Source organism: Corythoichthys intestinalis, chromosome 16 (assembly GCF_030265065.1).
Source record: "Corythoichthys intestinalis isolate RoL2023-P3 chromosome 16, ASM3026506v1, whole genome shotgun sequence".
Lineage (NCBI taxonomy): Eukaryota > Metazoa > Chordata > Actinopteri > Syngnathiformes > Syngnathidae > Corythoichthys > Corythoichthys intestinalis.
In genome coordinates, this window is record NC_080410.1 from 2,700,388 (window position 1) to 2,726,495 (window position 26,108).

A 26,108-nucleotide genomic window follows, 5' to 3' on the forward strand; every position below is an offset into this window, starting at 1 on the left:
CTGGTCAGCATTATTCCAAGCCCTCGTGTTCCGTGTAAGTTTTGAAAAGCAGTCTTTTGTTAGTGATACTTTTGTTTGCCTCAGTGCTATCTTTTGATTACCACAGCCTTTGTTTTGTACTTTGTTTTTAGTTGGCTTTAATTAAATCATTTTTGCACCGTTATCTGCTTCGCCTCAATTTCCCTGCGCTTGGGTCCACCTTGCCCGCCCGCACTCCCTGACACACGGAACAGTTAACTATTGTATGCAAAAGGACTGCGGATCTAGCTGGTTTTGCAGATTAATTCATTTATTTTTGGCATCACGCCGGCCAAAGTGCTGCCGTCTTTTGTTGCTACACCAGGGAGAGTGGTGTGAGCCTTTCTGGGTTTCAAAAAGTTTCTGTTCACCGCGAAGAATGGGCAAAACAAGTATGACAATGGAGCGATCATTGGAAGGACGAGGAAGTGAGTAAGCTACGTATTTTATATGATGTCAAATATTAGGTTCATGGCACACATTTTAATAAGGAGGTGGCTTGCATTTTGTGGGTGACACTGCTCCCTGTCCACCGAGAAGACACGATTGTGTAGAGACTTCCACCCCTCTTGGCCCTCTTCGTGTGCCCGTCGAGAGAGCGCTATCCTCAGCTTGGGCCACGTGCTACGACGTCGGCCGGTTTGTCCACCGAGAATGGGAACGGGCAAAGATAACTGAAGATCGCTGCAAGGAACTTGTGTCAAGGTATGCTTTACGTCTAAAGGATTGTAAAGGAAATTGTTGCAAAGGATGTACTAAGTACTAAAGGTATACATATCTTATTGGTTGAATAATTTTGTCAATGAAGTAATCACAGAAAGGCCATAATTTGGAATATTCCCAAAAATATTTTTGTTATATTGCTTGTATTTGTCTATTTGACATGTCATTATTTAATGTGATCATAAACAAGATGAGAAATAAATTTCAAACTTGCAAAAAAACTTATCTACTGTGGGGGTTGAATAATTTTGAACACAACTGTATATCAGGCCTTATGTCATTAATGTTAATCAAAGTGAGCCCCGGTTTCAAACATTAGCAATTCGTTAACAATTTTACCTGGTACAAAGTAAATCTATCTCAGTGTTTCTGTCCCTCTCCATCTTGCAGTAAACTTCACTGTGTCTCTTCGTCTCTTCCTCCAGATTCTGATCTGCCCTCGCCTCGACATCCTTCATCTGCTCCTCTAGTTCATGTACACTGGGATAAACACATACAAAAAATGTTCTAAAAATATTTTATGCAGGGGGACAAAGGGCATTAAGCTCCAAGTTCTGATGAACTATAAATTCAAGGTCAAAAACCTTGCTATCTAATCACTGATTTGTCAGGAATCTTATGCAAAGCAGCAAAGATTGAATATGACTTGAATATATATGTAGGCACCTGAAAACTCTCTCGAAATTGGGATAAGGTCTAAGCATTTCCAGGAAATTTGTACAATGTGTTACTCAACCTACCGATGGACAAGTTGTGTATTTTCCAGTTTGAGTTTAGACTTGAGTTCCCCATTCATCAAACTGTCGCTCTCCAGTTCTGTCACTTTCTTCTCAAGATAACTTACCTGAAAGACACATACATATTACATGAAATAGGCACATATGTATTGACTTCCAAAAAACGTATCAAAATAAGTCCGCAATTAATGAATCAGCCCTGATACAAAACATCAAAAATAGGTCTCAAAGGATTAAAGCGTATACTTCCCTAGACTATACCTACCAAAGTTAATTGTGATCAGTCCATGAATAAGGGAGGAATAGGTTGTAAATCATAGTGTGCACCCCCCAAGAACAACAACACCAACATGAGCCTCGACTTGACAGGCCTTCAGCCTGTAAAAAAAAAATTCATGTTCCTTGTGCTGCATTCTTATCGCGTGAGTGGATGCAATGCAAAGTCAATATAATTTTGTGTCGAATGGTGACATGCGTCACAGGCCACGCCCCGCGATGTCGTGCGATTAATTTTCAAGCCAGCTGCGCATGTCAAAAGAGCCAGATATGGCTGAAAAGTTCCCAACCCCAGCACGTCTTTTAACGCACTACAAACTGTACATCATACTCCAGGGGGGGAGTTATGATGAGGGGCGGTGGGGTGTGCGGCAGGGAAGTAGTTCCACGTGGCGGTCCCACTACACTCTCAGCTGGGCTCCCCTATTTTAATGCATTCACTGCTCTTCCCTGCCCACACAATCACATCGCGGTGCTGGGTAGTGGCTGCCTGGTCAGGAATAGGGCAGTAGGTGGGTACCACACTTTTCCATATGGCAGGACTCTCAGGGCGGGGCACCCTCTTTGTCTGGGCTGTCGGTTGCAGGGGTGGTGGGAGTCGGGGCTCCAGTCCCGCGCAGCCCTGCGGCGGCCTTTCGGCACTCTCCTGCTTCCGCCTTTCTCTTTTTTACCAGGGCATCCTCCTTGGGCCTCCTCAAGGCGGGCTGTTGCTCCCTCCTGGTGAGAGTCTGGCCTGCCCCGGGTCTAGTGGGCCGTGGGGGTTCCGCTGTGGGGGGTTGCGGTGGTGGCTGTGGGTCCAGGTGGGCGGTCGGAGGTGGGGCGGGGGCACGTCCCCACATTCCCTTCCCGAGGGCCGGTTAATGTCGGCGCAGATGGTCTGGGCGACCGCCCCGGGTGCCAGAGGGATGGTGGGGGCCCCTTCGCCAGAGCTGTGGTGGCAGAGTGGGCTGCGCTCGCTTCCCCCAGTTGGCTGGGGCTGTGTCAGGGTCTTGAGGCGGCCCCCGCTCAGCACTTCCAATTTTCTGCAAGGCTTTCACACATTGAGTGGGTTCACGCAGGACTCGGTGCAATTAAACCCACACATGGAGAGAGATTGTCAGTGCCAGGGTTAGCGATCAGGTAGCATAGAATAGGATGGCAACATATCCACATTTACATGAGATTCACTTAATACTGGGTTCCACACCTCACTTTTCTCATTTGTGCACACGACACTCCCACCTAATCATGTCCCCTTTGATTATCTTCCCCTCCTCTTTCTCCTTGGTTACCAGGCCTCCTACATGGTGTCCATGGGTAAATATAATTAGCTAACGATAGAACCACTATGTTCAAAGGTTGCATAGTTGTTTAAAATAGTTGTATCTTGTTGTTGTTGTTTGTTCTTCCCCTCTTCTGTCTCCTTCTTTTAACCTCTTCCTGTTCGCTGCGTTCTCGTAATGAATAAATCAATGTGATACATTAAAACTGTTCAGAACATAAGGACATTCAGATTCCTATTGTGCTTCTAAGCAGCTGAACAGGACAGGTTAAAAAAAAAAAAAAAAAAAAGGTCCCAACCCCTGATGTCAAAAAAATACAAATACAATGACAAAAGAGATTACTGTAATTTTCGCACTATAAAGCGCACCTCACTATAAGCCGCCACCCACCAAATTTGACACGAAAACGGCATTTGTTCACAGATAAGCCGCGCTGGACTATAAGCCGCAGCTGTCCTCACGGTATTATGGGATATTTACACCAAAAGATATTAACCGGGAAAACTATTTGAACGCAGCATCATACTACTGTCATGAGACCAAATCAACCGCCATGAAGCTGCAAAGATTCATTGCTACATAAAGCTTCATTTGGCCATCACTGCTCCCTTGGGGGAGACAGTCAACCTCTCATGCCACCTGCTGTATACACTTTTGTTGTCCAACATGCCTCCTAGCATACATTGCAGTGCTACAGATGTAAATAACAATCAAAATTCATGTTCTGTGCTAATTATTTCTTCAGTTGATGTTCCAGTAATTTAATTATTTGCTAGTTATGGTATTTGGTAACACTTTATTTGACAGTGGCGACATAAGACTTTCAGTAGGCAATCATAATTATGACATGAGACTGTCATGTGCTTTAATGAATGCTTATAACAGATGTCATTGAGCGTGATTTGGCAAATTATCTTACTTTTGAATGAATGTAAAAGGTCCGAGCTGGACATAAATTTAGTTCAGGAGTTAGTGACATAATTTGCAGGATGACACTTAATGACATCTGTCATAAGCATTCAGTAATGCCCACGATAGTGTCATGTCATAATTATAACGGTCTTATGACGCCACTGTCAAATAAAGTGTTAACTATTAACCAAAATAAATCCACAAATAAGCCGCACTGGACTATAAGCCGCAGGGTTCAAAATGAAAGAAAAAAGTAGCGTCTTAAAGTCCGAAAATTACGGTATATAAAATTTTTTTTTTTATATTTTGGACTCCCTAAATGACCTAGTCTTGCAAGCAAGACAGTACTCCCTGATTCAATGATTCATCATGCAGTATGATGTTAAAAACCTCAACTGTCCAACCACTTGATCTGGTGTTCGAGCCAATCAGGAGAAAGAGGCGGGAACTGCAGACGTGACAAGGAAGCAACTATCTGCTTGAATACAATATCTGACTGCAAGGCAGTTCTTGTAGATCAGACATGTCCAAAATCCGGCCCGGGGGCCAAATGCGGCCCGTGGTCAAATTTCATCTGGCCCCCAGCCTCTGTCATAAAATCAATAACGTCTGGCCCACACACAGACTTAATAAATTGGTCAGCAGTACTGCTACCAGGATATGAAGTAGCTTACACACTAAATGTTGCTCCTCATTTAACCACTAAAAGGCAGCAGCACTCTAAGCAACCCTTTACTCCCAATTTTCTAAATGGCGACAATCCACAAAAAAAAGAAACTTGACTGCGACAACCAAAGCTTCAAGGATAGGTGGAAATTGGACTATTTTTTCACTAAAATATGCAACAACTGTGTCTGCCTCATTTGCAAAGAGACAGTCGCTTTTTTTTAAGAGTTCAATGTGAGGCGATATTACCAAACAAGACACGCTGACATGTAGGGCCTACGACAAGATTACAGGGAAGATACGTAGCGAGAAATTGAAGAAACTTGAAGCTAGTTTAATTTCACAGCAGCAGTATTTCGCAAGTGCCCGAGAGTCGAAAGAGAACGTCACAAAGGCTAGTTGGGAGATTGTTGAAATTATTAATTAAGAAAAATAATAAAGCAAATGTGACACACAGAATGGCTTACTAAAATTTGCTTAAATATATTGTTCTATGTAAAGGACGTCAGCCAAGGTCGGCCCCCCACATTTTTACCACACCAAATCTGGCCCCCTTTGCAAAAAGTTTGGACACCCCTGTTGTAGATAGTTCAATTCCTGAAATTTTGTTGAAAATACATGTGATTTCCTCACTAAACGAAGAAAGAATTAACATCACAAAAAGCTTTTCTTGACAGAAATTGATTTTGGAGATAGGACAATTTCCCAAGTTTTGTCTGATATACACTAAATTTCCTCATTTAAAGAAGACCAAAGAACATCTCTAAAGGTTTTGTTTTTTAAAGGGGAAATGTTTTTTTCGCGAATATGACGAGAAGTGCCATCGTCCAATAGGTAGTCATATATTTTGGAAGGTTCCTCCCATGAAACCGGTCTCGATTGCATCTTTCCCAGATTGATATATAGAACATATACTGTATAAGAAACAATCAATCTGGCGTGCCAGTTTATAAATGGGCATGAAAAGATAAAAATACGAATGTACCTGCATCCAATGCTTAATGTGTATGATACTTCCAAAACTGCTTCAAGTTTAACGTTCATGAGAAAGGACAGGTCATCATTGTCACCATAGATTGGAGAACATTAGCAAATCAATTATACATATACTGTAATTCTAAAGAAAACAAAGACTGTAAAAATAATTTTAGAGAAGAGCATTTAGTAAAACTGAGTACCTTCTCTGTAATGTTGAGATCACAAGAGTCAATACTTTCTGTGAATAAATCCTCCGTGCTGCTCTCTTGACTTGAATCCAGCGCATTGTGGTTGGCTTGGAACAGTTGGCTACAATGAGGACAAGAAAACAAAAATCTTTTTGAATTTCTTGTTGTGTGCAAACATTTCTTCATTTGATATCAACATATGCTGGTTCATATTGCACTGTATTTTATACTCCTGAATGACATAGACTACTTAGCTGTGTGTGGGCGTGATCAGTATGTTTATTCAACTTTTTGACTTTGGTCTTGCTCAATTTCAAATACTACTCTACAAGCGGAATAACTTCTTAGTTCATCAGTACTTACACTTTCTGGTAGATTCGTCCAATCAGCGATGCCTGTACTTTTCCACTGGTACCCACCTTTTCCGGTTCTTTAAAGGGTACCACGTATAAAAAGACATGCAGTTCTTAAACGATAAATGTTAGTACGAGTTATAATAATTTATATCAAAACCCGTTAATGTAAAACTTAATGTTTTGGTTATAATAACATTTGTAAAATTTTAAATGAACAATAAACTAGTCGCTCGCCATTGTTGTTGACGTCGCAGGGCAGTGACGTCACATGGGTACCCTGCCTGACTTCCACAGTGTTGCTCTTTAACTATGTAAGGTAGTGATTTAAATATACCACAAGGTGTCAATGATGAGTTTTAAATCAATTACAGATCAAGCCAATGAGTGTGTTTTGTCCCTTCACTGACGCCATACTTTTTACGGTGGGTCCACTGTGCCTTGTGCCTCATTTGTATGTTGTCTTCACAACATACAAGACTCCTGATAATGGCTCCCAGCATCATATTTTGCATATTGTGACTAAATATTGCCATTCAGTGTATTTGTTGAGCTAAACGAGTTGCTAAAATGTTTAAATAGAGTTTGACCAAAGTCTGAGTAAGTTTTATGTGTATTTTGGATATCTATCTTGATTGTGAATTTGTGAACTCTTTGAATTGTTGTTTAACCGTGTGAGATTAGGGCCTCATTAATAGAATGGAGCACTTTTCTTTTTGAGAGAGATGAATATTATTTTTGTTGTATGTTCACAATATTATACTTATGTTATATTGTAAAGGAGTAGTTGCTGAAGCTTATGCCAATAAACGGCGCGGTCCGAGCTATGAATCTGAACGCCTGTGTCCATTCACCTTTCTCTGCCTCTTAGCTCTCAATGCAGCAATCAGTAAACTTAGTTTATTACATTTGTTTGTTTTCCGTTTTACTTACCACCAAGAAGCAAGCTTCAAGAGCGACATCTGATTAACAATGATAAATCTGAGATAACCGGCAGGATAATCAATAATCTGGACATCTGCTTTTACGTGACAAAAATAAGGTAAGGCAGCATTCTCTCGGTCACGGAGCCCCTTAGACGTTTCGGTAGAGGCAAGCTGCAGCAAACCTTTCGTGTGCTTTTATGCACAGGCTATCAGAAAAATAAACTGCTGTGTTTCACTGTATACCATAATCATATGGAAAGCACACGGCAGCTCTGAATGCTATCTCCAAAATAATATTGGAATAAGTTGGATCACACAATAGTTTACAGTGAAGATCTGCCAAGAGTTTTTGACATCAAACACTCTCCTACTCTCATCACGAGAGCAGGGGACTAGCGATTATATTATATTATATTATTATTTTTATTTTATTTACTTTTGTTCCGTGAGGAATCCAGAAAGGGTTATCTGAATGTGGCTTTCTGAAAAACAATACATTTTTACATTTAGGCACTCCTGCAATCGTCACACTTTTTCTGTTACAAACTGACCCGGCCCCTCATCAGAGAAGGGAAAAGTTATGTGGCCCTCACAGGAAAAGGTGTGGGGACCCCTGCTTTAATGTAATTTTGTTTTTGATTAGCCAATGTGTTATGTTATTTGTCATTGTTTTTGAATTTGCCGTTGTCCTTTCTGGTTTGCCACTGTTTTTGCCAGTGCGTTTTTTTTTTTTATTTGCCATTGTGTTTTTAATTGGCCGGTTTGTTTTTTTTCTCTGCTTTTGTGTCTTTAAACTTGCCCTTTTTTTTTTTTTTTTTTTTTTAAATTTGCTGTTGTGTTTTGCACTTCAGGGCCCCCGTACAAAAGTGCCCATAATCAATTTCGTTTTGGGCAAAATAAGCCTAAAATAGAGCTCTGTCAGACTGGTTGACTGGGGCTCACCCGCGGGGCAGCTCGACGCGACCCTTTTGGCGCTTTTACGTCAGCGTTGAAATCGGTGAACATCTACCACAGATAGACCATCGAACGTGACCAACTAAAGATTCCTCCTGCATGTTGTCCACATTTTCAGTTCGATTTTCGCTTTTGTCTTCAGTTTTTTTTCATTTTCCCTTGCCTCGAACTTTATGGGCTGAGTACTCATCGCTACAGGCCGCCGCACCGTATTAAGTCACCACATTGCGACATAAACAACGGCGATTTACATAGAAATTCTGTTTTTTAATATTATATGAAACTGCAAACTATTTTCAGAGGTTGTATATAATAGATGAGTTGCTAACATATAGAACCAACATGTCATTTTACTGTGAATTCCCTTTAATTATTAATTTTAATTACAAGCTAGGAACAATGACGGTTTTAACTTGAATATTTATTTTGTCAAGATCTGTGATGTGTTATCCCCATTTTTCAATGGGCCAGTTTTGCCATGGTTAAAAATGTATCTTACCGCTCCTTTGTCAAACAAATGTGTAATTGTTGTAAAGTACAGTGAAAAAAAATGGATTGGCCAGATAACTCACTGTCCGAATGCCGTGCTGGATATATTTCTGTTGGGGCTGAAACACAAGAAAAGATATAATGCGGGTTTAATTCAATTAATAGCTGACACTTTACAATGTCATGCACAAAAAGTCATTCACACAAATGTGTTTACCCGGGTGTATGGTACGTGTGTGTGTGTGTGTGTGTGTGTGTGTGTGTGCGTGCGTGCGTGCGTGCGTGCGTGCGTGCGTGTGTGTGTGTGTGTGCCTGTTAAAGGGAAATAGTATTTTTGCTAACATGAGCTTCAACAATCACGCTGGAGCAATCTAAGATAAAAATATTGAATTAGTCATCACTTAGCAATGTAAGTGTTGTAAATAACAATTTAGGAAATGCAAAGCTCAGGCTTAACCTTGGATAAGTGCTTGTATGTGTCGGTACTGTATGTGTGCATATACTTAACCTGCTCGCCTTGATGTTTCGAAGGCGAGCATCCAAATCATTTAGCAGGTTCACTTTCTTGCAGCACTGAGAACAGTTGATATCCAGTAGTTCACTAGTATACAGCTGCTGAATTTTCCGAGTTGCATGTCCTCCACTGCGAAAGATATGAAATTATCCACAGTGTGAACACATCATTAAGAGTGCTAAAGGTGCAAATACACATTCACTCGAGGCTGGGAATTTGGTTGACCGGTCTGCGCTAAGATGGGCGTATCAACCACAGAGAGGGGTGTGTCCTTGCGCACGCACTTGACATTTTTTAATAACATATTAATGCCTGAAGGGATCTAGAAAAGCTATGAAAATTCTTGTTGTTTTTTTTTTCCTGAAATGCTGGTACGGTGGTATGAAAAAGCATCTGAACTTTTTGTAATTTCTCACATTTCTGCATAAAATCACCATCAAATGTGATCTGATCTTTTTCAAAATCACACAGATGAAAAAAACAGTGTCTACTTGAACTAAAACCACCTAAACATTTAAAGGTTTTCATATTTTAATGAGGATAGCATGCAAACAAAGAAGGGGAGAAAAATAAGTAAGTGAACCCTCTGCCTGAGGAAACCAATTTTTACCAAACAATTTAAGTCAGGTGTGTGCTCAATCACTGATGAGTGATTTAAAGCTACCCTGTCCATTATAAAACACACACCTTGGTAAGAATTGTCTTGATGAGAAGCATTGTCTGATGTGCATTATGCTCGGTCAAAAGAGCTGTCTGAAGACCTGCGATCAAGGTTTGTTGATTTGTTTAAAGCTGGGAAAGGATATAAAACCATCTCTAAAAGTCTGGATGTTCATCAATCGACAGTCAGACAAGTTGTCTACAAATGGAGAGAGTTTGGCACTGTTGCTTCTCTCCCAACGAGTGGCCGTCCACCGAAGATGACGCAAAGAGTCCAGCGCAGAATACTCAGAGAGGTAAAAAAGAAACCTAGAGTGTCTGCTAAAGACTTACAGAAATCACTGGCACAGTCCAATAATCTCTGTGCAGACATCAACTATACGTAAAACTAAGGCCAAGAATGATGTTCGTAGTTAAACTCCACAGAGGAAGCCACTGCGCCACTGCTGTATAAAAAAAAACATGGTTGCGCGTTTAATGTTCACAAAAAGGCACTTGAACACTCCCCAGACATTTTAGCTAAATATTTTGTGGTTTGATGAAACCAAAGTTGAATTGTTTGGAAGTAACACACAACGTCATGTGTGGAGGAAAAATGGAACACCTCATCCCCACCGTGAAGCATGGTGTAGGGAGCATCATGATTTGGGGCTTGTTCAGGGCCTGGATAACTTGCAATCATTAGAGGAAGAATGAATTCAAAGGTTTATCAGGATGTTTTGCAGGAAAACCTGAGGCTAAAAAGAGGATGGATGCTGCAACTAGACAGTGATCCAAAACACAGAAGTACAGTGGAGCAAATAAGTATTTAGTCAACCACTAATTGGGCAAGTTCTCCCACTTGAAAATATTAGAGAGGCCTGTAATTGTCAACATGGGTAAACCTCAACCATGAGAGACAGAATGTGGGAAAAAAAGCCAGAAAATCACATTGTTTGATTTTTAAAGAATTTATTTGCAAATCATGTTGGAAAATAAGTATTTGGTCAATACCAAAAGTTCATCTCGTCGTCGTCTCCCGCTTATCCGAATCAGGGTCGCGGGGGCAGCAGCCTCAGCAAAGAGGCCCAGACAGCCCTCTCCCCAGCCACTTCCACCAGCTCGTCTGGGAGAATCCCAAGGCGTTCCCAGGCCAGCCGAGAGATATAATCCCTCCAGCGTGTCCTGGGTCGGCCCTGGGTCTCCCCCAAGTTGGACATGCCTGAAACACCTCCCGAGGGAGGCGTCCAGGGGGCATCCTAACCAGATGTCCAAACCACCTTATTTCGGTCATTACCCAAAGTTCATGGCCATAGGTGAGGGTAGGAACGTAGATTGACCGGTAAATCGAGAGCTTCGCCTTTCAGCTCAGCTCCCTCTTCACCACGACAGACTGGTTAAGCGCCCGCAACACTGCTGACGCTGCCCCAATTCGCCTGTCAATCTCACGTTCCGACCTACCCTCACTCGTGAACAAGATCCTGAGATACTTCTCCACCTGGGGCAGGAACTCACCCCCGACCTGGAGCGAGCAATCCACCCTTTTCCGGCTGAGAACCATGGCCTCAGACTTGGAGATGCTGATTCTCATCCCAGCCGCTTCACACTCGGCTACGAACTGTTCCAACGACAGCTGGAGGTCGCTGTTTGATGGAGCCAGAAGGACCACACCATCCACAAAAAGCAGAGATGAGATCCTTCCACCACCGAACTCGATCCTCTCCACCACCCAGCTGCGCCTAGAAACTCTGTCCATGAAAGTCACGAACAGAACCGGTGACAAAGGGCAGCCCTGGCAGAGTCCAACCCTCACCGGGAACAGGTCCGACTTATTGCCGGCCACACGGACCAGACTCATACCCCTGTGGTAGAGGGACTGGATCGCCCCTAGCAGAGGGCCATCCACCCCATACTCCCGGAGTACCCCCCACAGGGTGCCCCTGGGGACACGGTCATAAGCCTTCTCCAAATCCACAAAACACATGTGGACTGAATTGGCGAAGTCCCATTCCCCCTCAAGCACCCTCGCGAGGGTAAAGAGCTGGTCCGTGGTTCCACGGCCAGGACGAAAACCACATTGTTCCTCCTCGATCTGAGGTTCAACTATCGACCGGACCCTCCTTTCCAGTACCCTGGTGTAGACTTTCCCGGGAAGGCTGAGGAGTGTGATCCCCCGATGGTTGGAACACACCCTCCGGTCACCTTTCTTAAAGATAGGGACCACCACCCCTGTTTGCCATTCCAAAGGCACTGCCCCCGATGACAACGCAGTGTTGCACAGGCACGTCAACCAAGACAGCCCTGCAACATCCAAAGCCTTGAGATACCCAGGGCGGACTTCATCAATCCCTGGAGCTCCGCCGACGTGTAGTAATTTCACTACCTCGGCGACTTCTGCCCCAGTGATTGACCCGACCAACCCCAGGTCTCTCGGCTCTGTTTCCTCCATGGAATGCGAGTTAGTCGGATTAAGGAGGTCCTCAAAGTATTCCTTCCACCGGCCGACTATATCCTCAGTTGAAGTTAGTAGCTCCCCGCCCCCACCGTAAACAGTGTGGGCAAGATGCCGCCTTCCCCCCCGAGGCGTCGGACGGTTTGCCAGAACCTTTTTGGAGCCGATCGATAGTCTTCCTCCATAGCCTCACCGAGTTTTTGCCTCGGCGACTGCCAAAGCTGCACTCCGCTTGGCCCGCCGGTACCAGTCAGCTGTCTCAGGAGACCCCCAGGCCAACCATGCCCTGTAGGCCTCCTTCTTTAGCTTAATGGCCCCCCTCACCTCCGGTGTCCACCATCTGGTTCGAGGGTTACCACCACGACTGGTCCCAGCTACCTTGCGGCCACAGCTCTCAGCAGCCGCCTCGACAATGGCAGAGCGAAACAAAGCCCATTCAGACTCAATGTCCCTCACTGCCCCCGAAACACGGTCGAAGCTCTGCCGGAGGTGCGAGTTGAAAATCAGTCTGACAGGTTCCTCCGCCAAGCGTTCCCAGCAGACCCTCACCATTCGTTTAGGCCTGCGTGGCTTCTTCCCCTGCCATCTGATCCAACTCACAACCAGGTGGTGGTCAGTTGACAGCTCTGCTCCTCTCTTTACCCGAGTGTCCAGAACATAAGGCCGCAGGTCTGATGATACGACTACAAAATCGATCATCAACCGGCGGCCTAAGGTGTCCTGGTGCCATGTGCACCGATGAACATCCTTATGTTCGAACATGGTGTTCGTTATGGCCAAACTGTATGTAGCACAGAAGTCCAAAAACTGAACACCACTTGGGTTCAGATCAGGCAGGCCGTTCCTCCCAACCACTCCTCTCCAGGTCACACTGTCACTGCCCACGTGGGCGTTGAAGTCCCCCAGTAGGACAATGGGGTCCCCTCTCGGGGCACTTACCAGTACCCTTCCAAGGGACTCCAAAAAGGGCGGGTAATCTACACTACCATTCGGTGCATATGCACTGATAATAGTGAGAACCCGTTCCCCAACCCTAAGGCGCAGGGAAGCGACCCTTTCGTCCACTGGGGTAAACTCCAACACAGAGGCAGAAAGCCATGGGGCTATCAAAAGACCCCAGCCTTCCGCCTAGCCCCCGGAGCAACTCCAAAAAAGGAGAGTGTCCAACCCCTATCGAGGACCTGGGTTCCAGAGCCAGAGCTATGTGTTGAGGTGAGGCCGACTATATATAGCCGGAATCGCTCAACCTCTTCAACAAGCTCCCGCTCCTTCCCCGCCAGAGAGGTGACGTCCCATGTTCCAAATGCCAATTTCCACAACCGGGGATCAGACCGCCAAGGTCCCTGCCTTGGTCTGCTACCAGATCCACATAGCACCGGACCCTGTGGATTCAACCTGTGGGTGGTGGGTCCACGGAACGACGAGCCCATGTATCCGGTTCGGGCTGTGCCTGGCCGGGCCCCATGGGCGAAGGCCCGACCACCAGGCGCTCGCACACGGGCCCCAACCCCAGGCCTGGCTCCAGGGCGGAGGCCCGGTACTCCTCCGGGCCGGGTACACGTACTCCTGTTTTTATCGTCCATCAGGGTCTTTTGAACCGTTCTTTGTCTGACCCTTCGCCTAGGACCAATCTGTCATCTGAAACACTACCGGGGCAAAAGCCCCCAACAGCATAGCTCCTAGGGTCATTAGGGCACTCAAACTCCTCCACCACGATAAGGTGACGGCTCACGGAGAAGAAGTTCATCTCAATAATTTGTTATGTACCCTTTGTTGGCGATAACGGAGGCCATACGATTTCCGTAACTCTTCACAAGCTTTTCACACACTGTTGCTGGTATTTGGGCCCATTCCTCCATGCAGATATCCACTAGAGCAGTGATGTTTTGGGGCTGTTGTTGGGCAACACGGACTTTCAACTTCCTCCTCACCCCGTGGCGTCAAAATGATAACAAGAACGGTGAGCAAAAATCCCAGAACCGCACAGGGGGACCTAGTGAATGACGTACAGAGAGCTGGAACCACAGTAACAAAGGCTACTATCAGTAACACAATGCGCCGCCAGGGACCCAGACGTGTCCCCCTGCTGAAGAAAGTACACGTCCAGGCCCGTCTGCGGTTTGCTAGAGAGCATTTGGATGATCCAGAAGAGGACTGGAAGAATGTGTTATGGTCAGATGAAACCAAAATAGAACTTCTTGGTAGAAACACAGGTTCTCGTATTTGGAGGAAAAAGAATACTGAATTGCATCCGAAGAACACCATACCCACTGTGAAGCATGAGGGTGGAAACATCATGCTTTGGGGCTGTTTTTCTGCAAAGGGACCAGGACGACTGATCTGTGTAAAGGAAAGAATGAATGGGGCAATGTATCGAGAGATTTTGAGTGAAAATCTCCTTGGGTCACTCCCTGTTGATTTTGGGGAGTTTAAGGTTCACTTCCTTTGGATTTTGAGGTATTCCAGGGTCACTTCTTGTTGGTTTGGGGGCCTATCAGGGGAACTTCCTGTTTATATGGGTCACTTGGGTTGGAAATAAATAGGAATGAATGGAAATGTTTGTGATATTGAATAAAGTCATTGGAAATGAATGGGAAATGTTGGCCATTAGAAATGAATGGGTAAGTTTTTTGGCAAACTTTGGCCGAACTGTATGTTGTTTTTTTTTTGCAAAAACTCTGGAGAACTTTTGTGCCCCTTAGCGTCCTGAATTCTTTTATGTATATATAATGTCCTCTATATATCAGGTCACTTCCTGTTGATAGTGGGATATTTCAGGGTCACTTCATGTATTTGAGGGCAATTCAGGGTCACTTCCTGTTGATATATAGGGTCACTTGGGTGGAAAATAAATAGGAATGAATGGAAATTTTTGAGTTGAATGAAGCCATTGAAAATGAATGGGGAATATTGACCATTAGAAATGAATGGGTAAGTTTTTTGGGCAAAATTTGGCCAAACTGTAGGTTTTTTTGCAAAAACTGGAGAACTTTGGTGCCCCTGTGCATCCTGAATTTTGTTATGTATATTTGTTGTCCTTTCTATATCGGGTCACTTCCTGTTAATTTTGGGGCAATTCAGGGTCACTTCCTATTGATTAGGGGGCGTATCGGAGTAACTTCCTGTTGATATTGGGTCACTTGGGTTGGCAATAAATAGAAATGAAGGGACATTTTTGTGCTATTGAATGAAGCCATTGGAAATTAATGGGAAATTTAGGTCGTTAGAAATGAATGGTTAAGTTTTTGGGCAAATTTTGGCCAAAATGTACATTTTAAGCAAAAACTGAGCCTAATTAAAAAAAAAAATTATATATGACGTGAGTTGGACAAAAACTGCTGGATGAACAGTCAATTTTAGGATGTCAAACAGAAGAGAGCCCACGCCACATGAGAATTCCAGTCATTTTGGTGAACGAACTGTGTCATCATCATCCACTAGTAATTTAATTGAATTAACCCCAATGAAACAGCATTAACCCAATCCATTTACATGCATTAATATAGGCTAATTGAATATTTGATGGTAACTTTGCATGCAATGCAAAGCAACCATCTATAATATTCCCTTTTTTTAATGGCTTTTTGTCGGCGAGCCGCCCAGCCAAAACCGTTTCACCAACCGACACCGTTCATACACCAAAACAACAGGAAATCTCATGCAACACTGGCTGTACCTCGTTTGACCGTTTGCCGAAAATCTTTTTTTTTTTTTTTTTTTAAAGGTGAAATTTCAAAATGCTACTTGTCCTACAGTTTTTGTCCAAATCACATCATTTATGTATTAAAAAAATCAGTACACATAAAGTTCTATTCAGATTATGCTTAAAAATATAGGGTTTGGCCAAAATTTGCCAAGAAATATGCCATACATTTGTAATGGGCAAAATCTGCCAAAAACATACCAATTCATTTCTAATGAGCAAATTTTCCCATTCGTTTCCAATGGCATTAACCGCCTGCCATTCATTTCAACAGCAAAAAACCTCCTTTCACTCCTATTGATTCCCAACCCAAGTGACCCGATATGAACAGGAAGTGACCCTGAAAAGCCCCTTAATCAACAGGAAGTGACCGGATATGAACCGGAAGGGACCCTGAAATGCCACCAAATCAACAGGAAATTACCAGATATCTACAGGAAGTCCGAGATGCCTCAAAATAAAAAAGAAGTAACCCGATATACCAACCATCACAGCAAAGTTATCATCACAAAATCTCCCAAAATTGCATTTTCTAGTTAATTATGCATTTAGTGATGTGGAAATTCTTTGCTTGATGTTTTTCTTTCAATCCAAATGTAAGTGTAACTGATTAATCACTGACACAAGTGAGTTGAACCCTATACACGGAATCACATGTCTTTATTGCTCAAAAACCCGTTCTTGCGAATATGTGTTTTCATTTGAAGCACCAACCTTGATGGAAGGGAGGTTTCTAAATTTGAAAAGCAATTGACCTTGGGGTCATTATCAGGGCTTGGGCTGTTTGGGGAGTAATCCACATCTTTCCTTTCCCCATAGTCTTCAAATTTTTCCTCCCTGGGGGAAGAGAGAGGCACAAGTTTGAAAAACTAGGTTTGAAAGATGGGTGGTTTAACAGCACAGCATACAAACCCTGGCAAAAACTTACTGAATCACCAGTCTCAAAGAATGTGCACTCAATTGTTTATGGGAAAACAGAGACAGGGAGTCCTTGAGTTTTGAACAAGTTGTGTTCCTACGCTCGCGGTGTAACCCAAATTTCCGCATCAGTCTGATTTCACTGTTAAATATGAAATTTCATCAAAAGATGCTGTACTGCTAAGAGGTGGATGAAGACTTAAAAGTTTTTAATGGTTTTTTTTTTGGCACCGACAGCAAAAATACAAGTACTGTAACCAGGGGTGAAAGTGGTTCGAATTTTTTACCGGAAGTCACTCACATAGAGGTAGCCACAGACCCAGATTTTCTTTAGGGGGGAGGACAAATCTCCTACATAAACTATGTGCATAGAGGATTTGGTCAGACAATATTTTGTAAATTAATTCCTTCCCAAAAGATACACACACAACAAAAATCAACGAATCACACGTAGACAATTATGATTATACACTTAGCCAGTAGGTGGTACCGTGCCACATGAAGTTGAGAAAGGTCCCCTTTGTTTTGCCAAAATGCCTCATCGAACCACTTAAAACAATGTTAGGATAACAACGAAGCTAAGCAATGTTAATAATGTAACAATAAGGGCGAAAAAGGCAAAGAGGCTGGCACCCAAACACAGACAAGCACTATACGATAGCTAAGCAGAAACTATGGTGCAGAGGACTTGATGGTGAACGAGGTGCTGGCATTGTAAATCCAAACGTGGTAGGTCAATGACATCATAACCAGAGGACTCCCTTTATTATATTTTAGAAAGAGAGAGAACTAACAATCTACAATAAACATTTGTTTATAGTGACTTCTGCGCAGAAAAAAATATAGAGATACAATCATTCCTGTTCACAGAAATTAAACCTCCGAGTGATAAGCCAATAAACCAGGGTTTGGAGTGCAGCACAAATAAATATATTTAAAGACATTGTACTTCAATTAGACAAAAAAATACATGAAGGCAATATTACCATTAATTACCCCAAAAAATTAGGGTCTTTCCGAACCAAAAACCATGGATGTCCAGTGAAGTCCGTACTCTCCTCAGGCACCGCAACAACGCTTTCAGGTCAGGAGACAAGGCCCTTTATAGCACCACCAGGGCTGACCTGAAGAAAAGCATTAGGGCTGCCAAGGCGCCTACAAAAGGGGGATTGAGGAATACCTCGCTGACAACGGCCCGAGGAGGATCTGGCAGGGACTACAGCAAATAACAAACTGTAGAGGAAATTACTTGGTGACTGTTGGGGCTAATGCCTCTCTGGCAGAGGACTTACATCACTTTTTTGCCGGCTTTGAGGCTGGAAGGCCCCCAGCAGTCACATCACAACCGCCAGTACCCAGAAACAGTACACTGATACTTCAGGAACATCAAGTAAGATGTGTGCTGAGATCGGTGAACCCAAGGAAGCCGACTGGTCCAGACGGAGTACCAGGGAGGGTACTCAGGGACTGTGCTGACCAGCTGACAGGAGTCTTCACCGCACTATTCAATCAGTCCCTGTCACAGGCCACCGTTCCACCCTACCTCAAGACCTTCGCCATCATCCCGATCCCCAAGAAGTCAGCAGTGGATAGCCTTAATGACTACAGGCCTGTTGCACTCACGCCTGTGGTCATGAAGTGCTTTGACAGGTTGGTGGCTCAGTACATCAAGGACTTCCTTTCCCCAGCACTGGACCCTCAGCAGTTTGCTTATAGGGCAAACTGATCCACTGATGACGCCATAAATATTGCACTCTCCAACACGTTGATCCACCTTGAGCACCAGGGGAGCTATGTCAGAATGCTCTTTTTGGACTTTAGCTCGGCTTTCAATCCCATTATCTCAGGAATTCTCGTGGAGAAACTGTCTCACCTGGGGCTCTCTTCTGCCATCTGCCACTTGATCATGGACTTTCTCTCAAACCGCCCACAGCTTGTGAAATTCGGCCACCACATCACTTCCACTCTAACACTGAGCACCCGCTCCCCCCAAAGATGTGTACTGAGTCCTCTGCTTTTCACTCTCTACACCTCTGACTGCTCACCGACCCACCTCTCCAATAAAATCGTTAAGTTCGCCGATGACACCACCTTGGTCGGCCTTATCTCTGGAGAGGATGAGACGGTGTACAGAGAGGAGGTTGAGAAATTGGCAGTGTGATGTTTGGAGAACAACCTCATTTTGAACACCAAAAAAACCAAGGAAGTCATACTGGACTTCAGGAAGAAAGGCACAGCACCAGCACCGCTCACCATCAATGGGGACTGTGTAGAGAGAGTAAATACTTTCAAACTCCTGGGGGTGCACATTTCTGATGACCTCTCCTGGTCTGCCAACACCAAAGCAGTGATAGGAAAGGCCCAGCAGCGACTCCACTTCTTGAGAGAGCTCAAGAGAAACCACCTGGAACAGAAGCTGCTGGAGTCCTTCTATTGAGCCACTGTGGAAAGTATACTGACATACTGCATCACGATGTGGTATGCTGGGTGCACAGCAGCAGACCGGAGAGCCCTACATAGAGTCATCAACACAGCCCAGAAGAACATCATCATGCCCTCTGCCCAGTCTTGAGGACATCGCCTGCACCCGCTACCACAGAAAAGCTGTTAACATTATTAATTAATCATTATTAATGAATTAATTATTAAACATGATTACTTCTCATCCCGGCGACCACCTCTTTGACCTGCTGCCCTCCGGCAGATGCTACAGGTCCCGCAAAACAAGGACTAACAGGCTGAGAGACAGCTTCTTTCCCAGGCCCCTTACTACCTTAAAGTGCTTGTGACACGAAAAAGCATGTTTATTTCATAATACACGCGGTATTTTATGCTCCTGAATGATATGGACCGCTTGGATGTGTGTGGAAGCGATCGCTATATTTATTTAGTTTTTTGAATACCGCGCCAGGAAAATGAGTGACTTCCGGCTTCGGTCTCGCATTGAGGAGGAGGGCGCTGTGACGTGTACGGTAGAAGACGTCCTCTTCACGCTACAGTGTACTGTTGTGTATGAGGACGAAGGATTCAGCTGATTTTGCGGATTAATACTTTTATTTTTTGCATCACGCCAGCCAAACGGCTGCAGAAAAATCATTCTGTATGCGGGAGAGGCGTATGTGCCTTTTTGGAGTTTCAAAAGGTTCCCATTCACCGTGGATATTTACTGTGGGACCATTGGACTTACAAGGAAGTGAGTAAACATCTTGTTTTGTATTATGTCAAATACGAATACAGTGATTACAAAGTAAACACTATAAAATTCCTTTAAATAAAGGACTACTTACGTTTGATCATTGATAGGCATGTAAAAAGCTATCCTCACGCTCATTAGCAGTTAGCTGTTAGCACGTTAGCTACACAACAATTCCAGCCACCCTCCTCCAGGGAACGAACTGTAAATTGCTCTCCGCCGGGCGGTTTGCCGATCCGCAAAGAAACTCGACAACCGGGTCGTCATGTCAAATAATCCAGGCTAGTTATGTGTGATTTTCCACTTCGAAGACTTTGAAACATCCCTCGGTTCGGGTTAGCATGTCGGCTAGCTGTCACTCCTTCTGGTCTGTTTACATTCTCCGAAGCCGGGGAAGAGAAATGAGATATGTCCGATGTAGGTGTCATAAAATATCGTTCGGCAGGTGTGACAGTAAAGGTAAAGTCGACTGTTTTGACCATTATGGAGTAATTTTGCCATGTCGTCTTGAATAAATGGATTTTTATTATTTTATATTCCATTTAGCACAAGTTATTTGTCATGACCATGCCATTTATTTAGCAATTGGGGAAAGTACTTGGGTAAAAAGAATATCCTGTAAAAATATTGAAGTAAAGAGACAGAAACAATGACATTTTGCCGCTCTCTTCGTCGCGTTTTCCTCATTGTGAATAGTTCCCCCTCGACGGGCTGACTGGTCCTTCTCAAGCCATTTATATAGCTATTGGGGAAAATACTTGGATAAAAAGAATATCCTGTAAAAATATTGGGAGTAGAGAGACTGAAACAATGACATTTTGCAGCTCTCTTCGTCTCGTTTTCCTCGTTCTGAACAATTCCCCCTCAATGGGCTGAATAGTAAAACCGATGAGCCTAGTCTACCGCTGACGTCATCCACCTGTTGGGGACGCTAAAGCCCTATAATTGTAGGCGTGGCTAACCGGCAGATTAAAAGACTAATTTCTCGTCATCTGCGCTTTGCTAAATTGTTGTATATAGTCGAATCGTCTCAAAATATGATTCTAATTCACATAATAATGCCATTTAAGACTTTTTTTCTGGTGTCGTATGCTCTTTAAACACAGAAAAACTATGAACTCCTAAGAAACACTTTTTAAAACATTTTAACTTGAACCTGCACATTACTTGAACCACTTTTCTATTTATAGAATTTTTTTTTTTTTAATTCATATTCTATTCTTTGCACAAGTGACGCTGCTAAAATTAGGGCAGCATTGCACTATTTCCATCATGTACATTTTTCATTCTAAGTAAGCTATAATTATGCACTTATAGCTCTAGAGCATATATTTTATATTTATTTATTTTATTTATCAAATACATATGTTTATACTGGAGTGCCACGTCCAATTTCGTTGTTCACAATGTTCTGTTGTTGACAATGACAATAAAGACCTATTCTATTCTATTCTATTCTATTCTATTCTATTCTATTCTATTCTATTCTATTCTATTCTATTCTATTCTATTCTATTCTATTCTATTCTATTCTATTCTATTCTAATTGAACAGTTGGACTATTAAACATGATTTTGTATACAACTAGAAAAAGTCATTCCTATAGAAATCACAGGGGAATGCTTTAATACTATTGGTTGTTCATTTCTGATGTTATGGATGAACTCACCGTTTTTGCAAAAGAGGATCCAAGAAATCAGAGTCGTTGACATTTCCAACACATTTTTCCATTTCACACTCTTCATATTCCTTATGTGCGTAGTTTTCTGGATAAGGTTGCGTGCACAAAATAATAGGAAGGTCCAGATTTTCCTCTCTAGTCTGAAAAAAGGACAAATAAAAATAGAGTAAATAGAGAGTTTTTAATAAATTACGTATATTCCTGTCACCCTCATGGGGTGGTACAGTATCTGTGTCATTCTCAAGGTCCTTTGTCAGCAGCCTGGGATTTTGAGAGTTCTGCATAGAATCTTAGCTGTTCCAAGGACTGCACTCTTCCGGAATGAGGATTCAGATGTTGTTGCTGAGCTCTGCTACCCCAGTATGGAGGTTATTGCCCCTGAAAGCTCCCGCTACAATGGGAAACCACACCACATTGTAGTATTTTACTCTTCATAATACGCAAAACATTTTTGATGGGACCCAGGTCTGGAATGTAGTATGGATGTGACAATATATCGAAATGACTGACTTTGATGGTGTGTTTGACAGATAGAATTAATTCATAAAGTTCTAAGACACATGTCCATGAGATAATTTATTAAATTTGTGAAATAATATATATTTTTTTTTGCATTAAATGAACTGTTATTTTAATGACATTTTTGTTTACCGTATTTTCTTCTTATATAGATATATTCGATCTTATATAGATCAACATTGGCTAATCATGGTATGACATTCCCCTTAGCGCAGGTCCATCTAGTGGATGCATAACGCAACCCCATCCACAACTACTACTGCCCCTTAATTAATAAAGCGGTGCACCCTTTACAGGTAGTCCCTGGCTTACGACATACTCGACTTACGTGATTTTGACTTTACAATGTTGAAGTCTCGTCCACCATTTTGTGTCCAGTACTCACACTATCTTATATTTTACTTTATTTTATTAATATGACATGTAAATGTGAAGTTGTTCACCTTGAGACAGAAAACAAGGCAATTGTGGGTTTTGAAGCTTTTTCTTCCTTCACTTTTGACAATTTATAAAGCTGTAACACACATATATACACTTATGTTCGAAACGAAACACATTTTAACGAAATAAAATAAAACACTTGACACAAAACAATTGGTGTTCAAACGTCCAACTAGTCTAATCAATATGTAAAATTAGTAGATTAAATTTGCCTAATTTGCCTAACAAAAGTCTGCTAGCTTAAATGCTACAAATACTAACATATTTATAAACCCACAAACTATAGCTCTGAACTTAATTACAAATACAAACACAAACATACAGTGGGGCAAATAAGTATTTAGTCAACCACTAATTGTGCAAGTTCTCCCACTTGAAAATGTTAGAGAGGCCTGTAATCGTCAACATGGGTAAACCTCAACCATGAGAGACAGAACGTGGAGAAAGAAAAAAAAAAAAGAAAATACATTGGTTTTTAAAGAATCTATTTGCAAATCATGGTGGAAAATAAATATTAGGTCAATATCAAAAGTTCATCTCAATACTTTGTTATGTACCCTTTGTTGGCAATAACGGAGGCCAAACGTTTTCTGTAACTCTTCACAAGCTTTTCACACACTGTTGCTGGTATTTTTGGCCCATTCCTCCATGCAGATCTCCTCTAGAGCAGTGATATTTTGACACTGTCGTTGGGCAACACAGACTTTCAACTCCCTCCACAGATTTTCTATGGGGTTGAGATTTGGAGACTGGCTAGGCCACTCCAGGACTTTGAAATGCTTCTTACGAAGCCACTCCTTTGTTGCTCTGACTGTGTGTTTGGGATCATTGTCATGCTGAAAGACCCAGCCACGTCTCATCTTCAATGCCCTTGCTGATGCCAGGAGATTTTCACTCAAAATCTCTCGATACATGGCCCCAATTATTCTTTCCTTTACACAGATCAGTCGTCCTAAATCTCTCAATACATGGCCCCAATTATTCTTTCCTTTACACAGATCAGTCGTCCTGGTCCCTTTGCAGAAAAACAGCCCCAAAGCATGATGTTTCCACGACCATGCTTCACAGTGGGTATGGTGTTCTTCGGATGCAATTCAGTATTCTTTCTCCTCCAAACACGAGAACCTGTGTTTCTACTAAAAAGTTCTATTTTGGTTTCATCTGACCATAACACATTCTCCCAGTCCTCTTCTGGATTATCCAAATGCTCTCTAGCAAACCGCAGACGGGCCTGGACGTGTACTTTCTTCAGCAGGGGGACACGTCTGGCAGTGCAGGATTTGAGTCCCTGGCGGTGCATTGTAGTGTTGTATCGGTCGCGAACGATTCGTTCTTTTTGAACGAATTGTTTGGGTGAACGAGACCGAACTAATCACCATCTGCACTGATTCGTTCTATGAAGTTGGTGCTTGTTCACTGCGTGGGAGGGCGTTGAGCAAGCGGCAGCGTCTTTTGACATCGCACATGACCAATTAGACGCCAGCCTCATCGCGGGCAGGGACCGGAAACAGAATCAGGGCGTATGTCACTCACTTCCACGTGTGGCCAATGAGCAGCCAGCGTGCAGGCAGGGGGGCAAGACTGAGTTTTGTCACTTCCCGTTCAGTGACTCGGTCCTCCCGTTCCTGACCTAGCTTGCTGCTAACTTGACTTTCCAGTAATGACTATGCGGTGAACGAATCAAAAAATGAAAGGAAAGGACTTTGTCACATATTTGTTAACGTGGAGCCTATCAAATGCAGCTCAAAAAGACAAAAACACCACACAAATCTAGCGAGCATGGTTTAGTGTACTACTTTTCTCAACAGACTCGCGACTACCTATTACGACATACTATCAAATTTACAGTAATTTAAAACACGGGTAGCTACGAGGCAAGCAAAAGCTGAGCTGCGGTCGCGTGACGGCAATGAAGGGGGCAAAGAACTGTCACTATATGGAGGCTTCATGGCAGCGATATTTACCTCATATGTGCACAGAAAAAATGAATATTTAGTATGATCACCATAATACTGATTTGCAATGAAACGGTATATACATGTCCATTTTTTCCAAGTGTTTTATTTATTTTTTTTCCTGTCAGGTGTTGGTTGGTTTGACAAATTATGTCAATCCGTCCATCATGTGCTACTGAAGCGCCCCAAAACAATGCACATGGACACGGGAGATGTCGCAATATGTCTACATTTTTCTTAACAGACTAATGAGAGTAGAAAGGCGATATCGTAAAGAGCAAACAATTATTTCTCGTCAGCATTTGACGATCTGAGATGCGGGGACGACAGGGGAGCTGACCGGATTATTTTATTTATTAATACCAGTGCAAAAATTCAATACGATCACCATAATACTGATTTGCAATGAAACTGTATATACATGTCAATTTTTTCCGAGTGTTTTATTTTATTTTTTCGTGTCAGAGCGTGTCGGTTGGTTTGACAAATTATGTCAATCCGTCCATCATGCGCTACTCAAGCGCCCCAAAACAACGCATGCGGACACGGGAGATGTCGCAATATGTCTACATTTTTCTTAACAGACTAATGAGGGTAGAAAGGCGACATCGTAAAGAACAAGCAATCATTTCTCGTCAGCATTTGACGATCTGAGATGCGGGGACGACAGGGGAGTTGACCGGATTATTTTATTTATTAATACCAGTGCAAAAATTCAATACGATCATCTTAATACTGATTTGCAATTAAACTGTCAAATATCAAAATGTAGTATTGTCTTTATTTCAGAGCAACACATTCGACAACTAGCTATTTACACTTATAGTTTTAACAATAGTGACTAAAAATAATAGTGATGAGCATAAAAACAAAAATACAACAGAGCGAGAGGTAAATATGATGTGTTGGTCGTTCCATATTTAGAAATTAAACTTTCGATTTATTTTTATTTTGGTGACAGAAAGCATGCTGCGTTGGCTGGTAGCACCAGCATTGTAAATGTGATCAAGAACATGCTAAAGAAAGTCTGTGCGCCCCCGACCCCAACCCCCCGCTCCCCCCACAAAAAGAAAATGTTTAACCGTGTCCTCAATCGAAATGCAAGCACGAGCCATGACTTTGAGCCCATAGAACTAGGACAGACGACGCAGAAGTTCTCCCTCGCTTTTGCAGCAGCGGGAGGGAGACGAGGCTGTTTGTGAAAGCAGAATGATATTGCCTGTCACTCATTACTGAAACTACGACGAGCGGTCAATGAGGAGCCCGTGTGCAAGAGAGAGGGAGGGACCAAGAATGTCACTTCCCGTTCAGTTATACTGCGAAGCGGTCTTTGGTGATTTGTTCGGCAACGTCACTTCCCGTTCACTAACCGAACGATTCATTTGGGCGGGGAGGGAGATGAGGGGGGCGAACGATTCGTTGAACGATTTGTTTGAACAAATCTTTTTACTGAACGATCCGGAATGGATTCGTTTACTCAAGTGAACGACTGATCCCGTCACTAGTGCACTGTGTTACTGATAGTAGCCTTTGTTACTGTGGTCCCAGCTCTCTGTAGGTCATTCTCTTGGTCACCCGTGTGGTTCTGGAATTTTTGCTCACCGTTCTTGT

The 26,108-nt window shown here is 43.0% G+C and overlaps 1 protein-coding gene across 2 annotated transcripts in view; it reads right to left on the bottom strand.

The window, feature by feature from the left end:
* The window catches only part of LOC130931840 (rab11 family-interacting protein 4A-like), a 44,708-nt gene that overhangs the window by 12,377 nt on the left and 6,223 nt on the right, over positions 1-26,108 (bottom strand). Inside the window, exons 2-8 of one of the 2 annotated variants that reach the window (XM_057860964.1) lie at positions 21,571-21,722; positions 16,505-16,627; positions 8,991-9,125; positions 8,566-8,601; positions 5,773-5,881; positions 1,482-1,585; positions 1,081-1,221 (exon numbers count right to left, since the gene is read on the bottom strand). In XM_057860964.1, the coding sequence (XP_057716947.1) occupies positions 1,081-1,221; positions 1,482-1,585; positions 5,773-5,881; positions 8,566-8,601; positions 8,991-9,125; positions 16,505-16,627; positions 21,571-21,722 (800 nt within the window). The remainder of the gene's footprint in view (positions 1-1,080; positions 1,222-1,481; positions 1,586-5,772; positions 5,882-8,565; positions 8,602-8,990; positions 9,126-16,504; positions 16,628-21,570; positions 21,723-26,108) is intronic. The other variant, XM_057860965.1, reaches the window with a different exon arrangement.